This window comes from Atheta coriaria, unplaced genomic scaffold (genome assembly GCF_025399875.1).
Source record: "Atheta coriaria isolate IRGN ID8LTWV9N9 unplaced genomic scaffold, Caltech_Dcor_3.1 hic_scaffold_5_pilon, whole genome shotgun sequence".
Taxonomy (NCBI): domain Eukaryota; kingdom Metazoa; phylum Arthropoda; class Insecta; order Coleoptera; family Staphylinidae; genus Dalotia; species Dalotia coriaria.
The window spans coordinates 11,819,130-11,830,354 of NW_027045447.1; the positions used below are offsets into that span (position 1 = coordinate 11,819,130).

The window sequence follows — 11,225 nt, forward strand, 5'->3', positions numbered from 1 at the left end:
TGTTTTAAACTTGAGAAATAATTCAATATTTGTTCGTTTTAGATCAATTTTGTGAAATTGTTACTTTACAAACACAAATAGAGGTATTTCTTAATACGTGTACATTCGAGTATACACATTGTTATCTAGAAGAAGTTTTATGTTTGCCACGCATGGCTAACAAAGCCTGAAAACGAATCCTCGTACGTTTTATTGCGAATGTCATAACTGAAAAGAACCATATGTTTTCATGCATGAAGAGTTTATAGACTCTTTAGCGTTTTCAGAGGGTAGTAATTAACGTGAATAATTATTTTAATTTATTTTTAAAATTTTGATGTTACCAGGAATTAAAAACAATGAATTTTAGATTTGTTTGTTTGCAACATAATCTTTCTTTTCGGAAAATCATGAGCAAACACTTTCTAAATTTTCCACAAAGTGAAATTTTACTGACGCACTATGCCTTAGAGGAAAATAGTTTATTTGTTATTTAACTTTCGCTGACATTGATTATGACGACAATTTAATTTTTTTAGTTTTGAATAATAAATAATGATTCATCTTTTGAAAATTTACGTCAGCTGTATCATAAATTTACAATGCGATAAACAACGTGTTATTTTCTAGAGTTAAATAGCAACATATTTCGCAGATTACATAATTTCGGAAAAGCAAGTCTCACTGTTTGAACTAGAATGCGAGATGAGAGGAAATGGAAAATTTAAATCTATAGCAATTGGGCCTCAAATTTATACCACTAATTAATCTCTCAGTGTCAAGCTATGGTTTACCAAATAAAAAAATCATCAACAATTGAGTCATTTTCACTTTCATGGAAAGTTTAATTTCACAATCACAATGAAAATTATCGTGGAAATTCCTTGTTGTGCTGGAGCATCTCTTATCAGCAAAAAGCGACGTCATGGCCCACAGATGTTTGTACTGGTTTCGAGAGTTAATGTTTGCATTGCCTGAAAATTTGATATAAATACTAAGTGTGTCGCGGCACTCACTCATTCTAATCCATTCCATTATTTATATCAAAAGTATACGAATCGAATTGAACGAACAACTTGCATGAAATTAAGTCGTCTCTGAAAAATACAAAATGTTTAGTAAAGTGTTAACGGTGTGTTTGGTACTCTACACAGTACAGGTAATTCAATCACTCAAAACTATTTAATTGTGTCTAAAATATTTTTTAAAATCAATTTAGGTTCTTGGTGGAAGCATCAAACCGAAGCTCTCCCCCGAAGTTCAAAATGTTGTTCAGCAGATTGATTTGAAAGCATTACTGCTAGAGAATGATATTAAGACGGCATCAACAGAAAAGAAACATGCTATGGACATGGTAAAACTCAATACCAAGATGGCCCTGAAGCAGTTGAAGACAGCTATCAAAGAAGGCAAAGGTACCCTTTGTGGACAAGTTGCCAATCTTCAATCCAGGGCCGTTGAACAACGTGCAAACGAACTTAAATTGTGCAACAACAAATTGAATCTGAAGGAACTCCAACAAGATCTGCACGGTTACTTGAAGAATCTCCATGAAGAAGCTATGCTTGTAGACAAGTACTGTGCCTTCATCACCACAGATTCCGCGGAGATTGCTAAATGTGTCACTGATAGCGTCGCTGCTATGGAAGCTAAGTTGAATGATGTTGAAACTGTGATCAGCGTGGGTTTAGGTAATCACCGAAATGAGAGTGCGCAATGTTTCAATAGTATTGTCGATGATGTTCAACTGGAGTGTGGAAGAATTCAATTGGAACTTGCAGATTGTCTAAATCCTACTACTGCTGCCCCGGTTGAGACTGAGGCACCTGCCAAGGATGATTCTTCAAGTAGCAGTGAAAGCAAGAGCTCCGAGAGTTCCGAATCGAAAGAATCTAATGAAAGTAACTCTGGGTCGCAGGAGGTTAGCGAGGGTCCATCGGTATCTGAGACTGAAGATGGTAACAACGGAAACAACGGTGGTGAGGATGATGATACAGAGCAGACATCTGATGCTAGTAATAACGGAGAAGAAGGTAATTCTGGTGAAAGTTCAACTGCCGGAGATGATCAAGAGGGTGGTGATAACGATGGAGAGACTACCGTAGATGATAATGAGGAAGAAACTTCAGATAAAACTGAAACTGAAGAACCAGCAAAGGAAGAAACTCCAAATGAAGATGAGAATGAGAGTGGAGATGGAGAGGTTCCAGCTGAAGAGAAACCAGCTGAAGAAATTCCTAATGAAGAAGCTCCAGTTGAGGAAACTCCAAGTGAAGAAACTCCTGTGAAAGAACCTTCTAATGAAGAAACTCCTGCTGAAGAAACCCCAGTTGAAGAAACTCCAGTTGAAGAAGCTCCAGTTGAGGAAGTTGCCATCAAAGAAGCAGAACCCAATCAACCCATTGTTCTAAAAGACGATGATGAGATCAACATTGAGTACTAACTAGTCCGCCAATCCACTCAACTGCAGCGCGCACTTGAACGCATCAACTCGGAACCCACTATCACTGACCTGCAGGCGTACGCATTGATATTGTTAAACGTTACAAAAGTCTTGTTTCAGTTATGGACTAATTAGGAAAAATTGTTATAAATAAATTGTTGATCATTTGTTAAAAGGAAAAGTTGTTGAATTTTTATTGTTTGCATAGTATTTATTTAATTAGTGTTGCTGACTTGAATTTGCTTGCAATAAATTTGTGGAAATTTTACGAATAATTTGTTTGTTTTTGAAAATGATTTATAAGCTACTTGATTACTGGGTTACAAAAGTTGTAAATTTTAAATGTTTGTTGTGTGATAAAGTAAAATTTGCATTTGACCTTAAACGCAGATGAAAATTGCGATAGGAAACTGGAAATTTTAGGTTTTTAAAAAGTGATTGTGATAAATAAACTTTTTTTCGTTAAACAATTTCATTTATTTAAATTTAACAGATGATAATATAAACCCAGAATATTGATTTAATTTTTATCAATGGAATAAAATTAAAACCTGAAATTTTTCTTTATTTTTCGGTAGTTAATTCATTAATAAATGTCTTAATAATTGAAGAACACTTCTGAACAAACCAGAAATATGATAAAACAGGAATTTTGAACTTTTTCAAAGACAAAAATTAAAAATCACATAATATTTATTAAAATCAATGTTTCAAAATAAATTACAAATAAATATAAATGCTCTTCGTTCCTTTAATTCACCTACTAGATCTTAAAATCAACATTCTTCATTTAACAATAACAATTCAACAATTCTATAATTTAACAAATTCAACAAACAAGGAGTTCGTCGTGAGCATTCTCAATCTGGGTCAACAAAGACTCCTTGGTATCAGCAATGCATTCATCCGACTTGGTATTTAAATCAACCAAAGTCTGTCCAACAGTGGCGGTGGGTGCTTCTCCACCAGCAGCAGCAGTGGCATCACTCATGCAAGTCACTGGATCTAAACTAGCTTTGCAGGCTTTCTTCGCCATTTTGAAGACGGTCATCTGCTGCTTGAACTGCAGACTCTGCATACGCACTTGCATCATCTCATCCTTCATCTTGCAAGCGTCAAATGCAGTCGTCAATTGGTTCTCGATATCAGTGGCGGCGGCTTCAGCAGCAGCACCACAGGGATCAGCGGGTACTAGTAAAGCGGTTGATTTTAGGATATCAAGTTGGGCTTTGACTTCATCTTCAGCTGCCTTGCATTTGCTGCCAATGATGGCATTGGTCATACCAAGCTGCTTGTTCATCGCTCCAATGGCCATACCACCTTTACCAAAAGGAGGTAGAGGAGCTGGTGCTGGTGCAGGGGCAGCTGGTGCAGCTGGTGCAGCAGGGGCGGCTGCTGGTGGCATCATCCATTGACCCCATGGAGGAACAGCACTACCAGGGGCCATCCATTGGGACATCCATGGGTTCATACCCATGCCTCCCATACCACCCATACCAGGACGGGCCAACACCTGAATTTGACAGTTGCTATTAAGTATTTAAATTTTGGTTAAAGTTCTAATACTAACCTGACTGACAACAGCGAAAAGTGTGAGGTACTTGATCATTTTGATGTGAGCTGAATATTTCGTTACCAAAAGTGGAATCTAACTGACTGTAGTATGTCTCAGGGCTGTATATATAGTCTATATGATGAAAATGGTAACTTCGCGAATATTTAGTAAATAATTAATCATTCACTGTCACATGAGGAGAGATATCAGAGCAAATAAACAAGATAAGTAAAGAACGTCATGTGGTGAAAGTTTGTTGACAACAAAACGCATTTGGAAATTCCTGGTGTGACCAACGTGGAAATTGTCCAAAGTTAAGAAAAACAAATTTCTTATTACTCATTGTTTGCTAAAAATTGCACAATTTGCCATTTTATGTGTCAAAACCTCAAAATTACATTTTTTACTTACAAAAGTCCAAAAGTCCAAATTCTTCTAGCAATAAATTATTCATATTTAACCAGCCAACTTTTTTGTATTTAAAGAAACCTCCGCGACAGATAACGCTAGTGTTCACACTCAAGTTGTACCTCCAAATTTGAATCAACTATGGCGTGCAAAGCAATTCCATTAATTTTAATTATTGCACTTCTCTATATCAAGGTAATAAACCATTTCAAATATTAAATTAAATTATTAATAATAAAATTATCAGGGAGGCCAATCATGGTCCCAAGATCCTTGGTTCGGCGCATATCAATCGCTGAAATTTGAACGTCAACACATCTCGCTCGCGATCACTAACATCAACCGACAGATCTCATCGGAAATCAGCGGTAGAATCACTGCAATCACTTGGACACTCAATCAAATTAAAAACCAAGCGCAATACGCTCCAACTGCTTGTGCACAGAGAACACTCGCAGATATTGAGACATTTTTCTCAACAATGCATATGATTCATGAATGTCGTAATAATGCATTGATTAATGTTCTACGAGAGAAACAAATGCAACAAATTGATGAACTGTTTGGCAAAGTGAAGGAAGCTGAGACAACTTGCAGAACCGTTGTGCATTATCAAGAATGCGCTGATAATGTGACCAAAGAAATACAAGCAAGATTATTGGAAATCAGAGATGAAACTCAAGGAGAAGCTCAGAGAATTACTCAAGAAAATTCGGCATGTGTTGAACAACGCGGCAGTGAAATGATTGGAAAAGTGAATGAAATTGAAACAAACTGGAAGACATGCTAATTAATTGTAAAATTTGATTTTTTTAAATTCTGATATCGTATTTTGTTATATGGCTTTGCGTTGTTATTACTTCTTTAAAAATAAATTTAATGGCAATTAAATAAATGTTTAATTAACTTATATCTAATTTTTTGCGTGTACGAAAATCATATCTTTGATAAAACTGATTTTCTGTATTTTTTTAATTCACGTCCCGCCTTCAATTTGAATTTAAATAGAAAATAACTATGTAGTCATCGATTACTCTCAGTCGTACATCTACTGAATCTACTATCTAGTCTCTAGTCAGTGTAATCGCACCGCGATCGCTTTACTAGATTGTTATCTAATTGCCAGACCGCTTGGTCAGCTTTTATTCTTCCACAGAGGCACTAACAAGACAGGCGCAACCCGCCCACAAGCGTCAAAGTAATTAGTACGTCTCTCCTACTTTCATTCACGTTTAAATCTATTTGAAACTATTTTAAACTATCAGCTCCAGCTTTAAATCGAATTTAATGCGTTGAGCAGACGCGCGTTTGATCTCAGATTTGATCCACTTTAAAATAACTTCGATCAAGATCTGAAGATTCTGGAATGACATACCGAAGCTGATTCTGAGTAGCTATTTAGTCTCAAATGCCCTTAAGACAAAACTGCTGTCTAAAACCATTAGCAGTGTAGGATTTGTAGGAAAAGAATCAAAATTTTTAAAATTTGTTTCATGTTTAAGGATTAAGTCCGTTTCTGTGAAGTAAATAAGCCGCCAAGGGTTGTTAGATTATTTGAATACTTGAGTAATGCGTGTGTCGGTGCCGACAACGTTATAATTTAAATTTAATTTTATTACTCCTGCTTAAAACGAGAAGCAAAGTAGACATATTATTGCATATTTAATCATGCCGGTACGCTTTTGATATATTGCGTAGGATTCGTTGGAATATTTGATGAACACGTTTAAATTTTAATTAAAATCATTTTTGTAACTCAAAACTTATCACATGCATAGTTTGATTGTAATTTAATATCTGTCCAATTGAAAAATCAAAAAATTGATTTCTTAATCAATCGAAATTGATTTTTCAATTTTTGTTTTAAACTTTTGAATTAAAAGACATTTTAAACATATAGGTACTCGAACTTTCATGCTCTATGTCAACTAGAAAATAAATTCTAATCAAGATTTTCCTTGTAGGTCGATAATTAGAACGCTCTAGAACAACGCATTAAAATTGTAATTTATTAAATTAAAACTATCTCCCCATGACACTGTGACAACCTCCACGACCAAGACGCTAACTTAGATTAAGTTTCGTTTCGCCTTGACTCTTCTTCTTCGCTTTTTTTAACTCCAGGAGAGTTAATCGGTCGGCGTTAATTGAATAAATAAACAAATTGCTCGATCGAGATTAGATACTAAACGTCGTTGCGTCCTGAACGAGTTTTAATACACTAAAGTGAACTTCGTTAGCGTGTTTGACGAGTTTTAATCGCCCGATGTGCTCGTGATTCACATTCAGATCTCATCGATCTCGATCAGCGCGTGCTCATTGAAGCTGGAGCGAAGGAATAAGACAAATCGAAATCAATTTGTTTCTCCTTGGGTCGGATTTAAATTTAAATCAGATGTAGGCATAAAGTAATGAAGTACGTAAAGTGGGACTTTCTACAATAAATCTTAGAAATATTGATTTTAAAATGCTATAAAATCTTTAAAAAACGTTCAGGGTGGTTTTGCTTCTGATGAGATGACTTTAGACCTAAAGGGTAGGTAAAACAAAAGATTTAGATATTTTTAAGACATAAATTGTTTATCACAAAGGCCAGGAATGTAAATTAAGTGATTACAATATTTTTATGACGATTTTTTTTTATATATTTTTAATTTTTGAGCTGTTCCCGTGGTTATTATTACATTTCATCATGGGCTACCACATCTAATTTTCCAAAAGGTAATTTTCTTCGACTCTCATGTGATCTTTGTATCATAAAACATAAATTCACCGTAGACGAGTGAAAAGGTGGGACTCGGAATGAATAAAAATTAAAATTTTCGAAATTTCACATAAAATTGCATCCGTAATCACCCTTCACAGTGGAAACAAAAGTGGGCACGGCCGAAAATATGTCTCGTGTCATTTCTCGCGCAGTTGGCGGTCGTCGTTTAATGGTAATTTGACGACTTTGACAACGTCTACCGATTTTATCTCTTAATTAAATTAGGAGCCAACTTTCCAGCCACAGAATTTTTTATTTTCATAATTTAGATTCAACTTATGAATGTTATCCTACATGGACACATATTATCTCGAAATTCACAAATTCACAAAGAAATTTATTCCAAAATGAATATTGCAGCGCCATCTAAATACAAAAATGTTATCTAATGTAATAAAACATCTCATAAACATATTTTTGTATTTTTGTGCAAATAAAAACATCGTCATACTTTTAAAACAATAAATTATGAAGATTTATTGCCAAGTTGGTGAAATTCAGCCTCCGACGGCCGTACTAAACTGTTGTTTATCGTTGAAAGTAACATTTTGCGACTACAGCCAGAAATTAATGCAAATTAATTTTTATTGCGACGTTGCAAATTGTAACCGGCGGCGTCTTGATTGAAATTAATTTAATTAAGCGACGGCAGCGATTTATTCATCGGTTAATCTTGGATTTATTCTTTCCTGTGAATACTTAACAGTTTCACATAACTAGCGACTTAAAATTGAAAAATTAATTCAATAAATTTTAATTTTATAGTTTCTACTTAATTTATTGAGTGGTATAACATAATAAATTGAGTTTTAAGCAAGCCGCAAATAAAACAAAGGATGTAATAACACAGTAGGTGACTAGACGTGTGTGGTTCCTCCCTAACTCAAAATTTTATTATTTACATTTAAAAGAAAAATTAGAAAACAAAACTGAATGTTAATTAATATAATTTATGATGTCAAGGAAATGCTGGTGATAAAGTTTGCTAAAAATTGTCCGAAACGCAGTAAACTGGTAATATGACTCGTAAAATCTCTTTTTTTCAGCCGCTGAGCGCAATAATTCCAATTATTTTCGTCTTATTAGAGCGAATGTCCTTCCTTCTATCCTGTAATCTCATGGTGCAGATCTGAGAATCTCATCGTGAAGAAATCGATACACGTTTTTATGTTTTACGTGCGCCAGAACGAGTGTTTTCGGTTTGTTCCGTTTTTCGTAAAATTTGTTGCGATCGATGCCAATCTGTTCGCAAATCAGTAAAATATCAAGGCGACAGATCTCTATCACCAACATTTACTTGTTTTAAATCTTTCGGAGCTTCTTTGCTATCAGAATCTAAAATCTTGTATACAGGATCACATATAAAGTTGAAAAGATGCTGTACTAATGGACCATAATGAGATCTAAAGATGATGAAATCATTTAAAAAGCGTATAGACAAACTTCAAGCTATGTAATATATCTCTAATGAAGAAAATGTCAATTTTGTTCCAACCTACAACCCAGATGCCCCTAAAAATAAAAAAAAAATTACACTGATGAGAAAAGGTCACTATGTGAATTTTAAAGGTTTCATTCCGACACCAACCGGTGTAAAATGACACTTTTTGATGTTTTTGCTACTGTTTGGTAAACGTGTTGAATGTTTGAATCTACCAACGGGTATGACGGTAGCAGGTGAAGAAGTAGAGAAACCGCGAGGAATTTCGTCGTAAGCGATACGGTTATTTAATGATGCGCGTGTGGAATTGTGGATTAATGACGAAAAGTTCCATAATTTTTTCGATAATCAAGTAAAATATCGAATTATGTCTCGAAAGTAGGTCTTTAGTTTAGCATGTTAGCATTCTTGCGGTTTTTACCTGCAAGCATTCCATAATTTATTAAATATTACTATAAAATTGGTAATAATTGCATTTTTTGCTTTAAAGTTAAGAATTTTATTTATAATGTTATTATTCTGATTTTGGTTATTAAATAATTATTCGGAGTGCATGCATCATTTGGTGAATTACATTTATTGATTCCTCACAGTGATTTTTCCATGGATTTCGATCGATATAAAAGCATAAAATGTGATGTGACTAAAAGTACGTTCATTATCGATTTCACAGTCGCGCATCAATGAAGAAATGAAAAAGAAAACGCCTTTTACAGGTGGATTGGAGACATGTTAAAGAGTAATATTCACTTTGCTTTACAGTTTATAGTTTCTTAAAGAAAAACACGTCCAAGAAGTGCAATTTTAAATATTAACCACGAATCTGAACGGAACTTAAAGTAAAATTACTGGATTTCCGCCAGAAGCGAAACAGGTAGCAAGCAAAACGCTAAAAACACTAGATATTATGCAAATTAAGCAAAAATAAAAGCTTAAACCAAAGTTTCAGGTCAATATTTCACCGGTCGCACTTAATGTGTAAACTTTTGGCACGCGACGAATTCCGGAACATTTCAAAACTTTTTTTAAACGTTTCATCGTTCTGAAATGCTATCGCATTCTTTTGTTGCACATTTAAGAATTTGGCAGCCGATTGCAATCGCTTAAATGACTGATTCTTGAATACCGATTGTTCGCAATCAACACCACAAAAAATCAAATGAATATGAATATTTTCGTTATCGATATTGATATTGCTGGTGCCTAACTTTTATTTGAAAAGCAACAATAGAAATGAAAATACATTTCGAAGGGTTGGCATAGCATCAAATGAAATAAAATTAAAGGCATGATTTCGAGGGGCTATAAAAGAAAATGATAACACATAAAATGTGAGTGATAGGAATGTTTTCGAAGATGTTTGTGAGATGTTTCTGAAGGGTTGCCGACTGTCGGCGAAGACGCACGCGGCAAAAAGCTCCGATGACTGATCACATTATCAATTTAATGTTGGCCTGTTTCAAAAAAGGAATACAAAACGAAATGAGCAAGCCATTATCGACGATTATTTCATCGATATTAATGTTTTAATGTATTTAAATTACCGCCACAAACACATTAACTCCCAAATAAATTCAATTTTTTTGTTAAATGAAATTTAGTTTTTAAAAATTTCGTGTTTTTCAAGTCGTACTGGTCTGGCTGGTGTTGTACGGATTGCGTAAGGTGTATTTCGTTGTATTACCACACGTGAATAAAATGAGGGTGCCACCTCGCCGACGCACTGGTTCCAGGTGTCGGCAGTGTAACCAAAATCTCCAAAACCCGCTAAATAAAAGGTGAGGCCGGCGCGAGCCGTGAGGTGGTGGGTACTTTTCGAAACACATGCACTCACACATTCGACCAGTGAAAACACACGTACGCAACACGCATGGTACAAACAAAAGTAAAAGCAAGAAGAAAAAAATACGCAACTTTTTAATTTTGGCAAAAAAATTAATTCTTAGTATGCACAGGTTTTAATATTACATCAACACACGTATTCAGAATATTTTTACAAAATTTTAATGGCTAATAAAATAGCAAAACTATATTTTCACTTATTTAATTAATTAATGCAAGGTTTGCCAATGAAGTGTTCTTTTTACTTCAACTCTTACCAGTCCCAATTTTATGCTTTCTTTTATTCCATTTGCACCCGGCTCGATTTTCATGCGTCGAGATTGTACATTTGTAGGCACTCCGACACCGCACTGTAAAAAGCAAATTTATTCGCGGCGTGTGCATTTGCATCCCAACTCGCCCGCCAACCCTTCGCAATTCCACCCCGCCTGAATAAACTACATACAATATTAACAACATGTGTATACGGTGCATAAATAAATCCACGTATCGCGTATTATATCGCAGCCAGTATCGCAATGTGCGGTAGTGCGACACGCGCGCACGTGCGATTTCCACCCCTCAGCTATCATTATATTCACTATTATTATAATTAGAATCGTGCATATATTGTGATTCTGCATACACTGCTGCACGAGAATCACTTCTTCACGGTAATGCGCTAACGTGTATCAAGTAAAGCGGGGTTAGTGGGAGTAGTTGCAACCCCCATTTTGCAATTGAACGCGTGGCAGGGAGAATGGTTTAGCGTTTTATTCAGAGCAACATGTGCTAAGTATAACTTGCGGTC

General features: G+C 35.1%; 3 protein-coding genes across 3 annotated transcripts; 2 read left to right on the forward strand and 1 right to left on the reverse strand.

Moving 5' to 3' along the window:
• The first annotated feature begins 981 nt into the window (after nucleotides 1-981).
• Nucleotides 982-2,603, forward strand: LOC135791661 (uncharacterized). The gene is made up of 2 exons (XM_065302132.1): nucleotides 982-1,138; nucleotides 1,199-2,603. The coding sequence occupies exons 1-2, from the start codon at nucleotides 1,091-1,093 to the stop codon at nucleotides 2,420-2,422; spliced, it is 1,272 nt and encodes a 423-aa protein (XP_065158204.1). The 5' UTR covers nucleotides 982-1,090; the 3' UTR covers nucleotides 2,423-2,603.
• Nucleotides 2,604-3,097: 494 nt separating this feature from the next.
• LOC135791663 (protein VASP homolog) lies at nucleotides 3,098-4,136 on the reverse strand. Its single transcript, XM_065302134.1, has 2 exons — nucleotides 3,993-4,136; nucleotides 3,098-3,935 (listed from the first exon to the last, which is right to left on the reverse strand). Exons 1-2 carry the CDS (start codon nucleotides 4,029-4,031, stop codon nucleotides 3,252-3,254), a joined length of 723 nt encoding a protein of 240 aa, XP_065158206.1. The 5' UTR covers nucleotides 4,032-4,136; the 3' UTR covers nucleotides 3,098-3,251.
• A 303-nt stretch (nucleotides 4,137-4,439) lies between these two features.
• LOC135791664 (uncharacterized) lies at nucleotides 4,440-5,193 on the forward strand. The gene is made up of 2 exons (XM_065302135.1): nucleotides 4,440-4,580; nucleotides 4,633-5,193. The coding sequence occupies exons 1-2, from the start codon at nucleotides 4,527-4,529 to the stop codon at nucleotides 5,173-5,175; spliced, it is 597 nt and encodes a 198-aa protein (XP_065158207.1). The 5' UTR covers nucleotides 4,440-4,526; the 3' UTR covers nucleotides 5,176-5,193.
• Nucleotides 5,194-11,225: the final 6,032 nt, after the last annotated feature.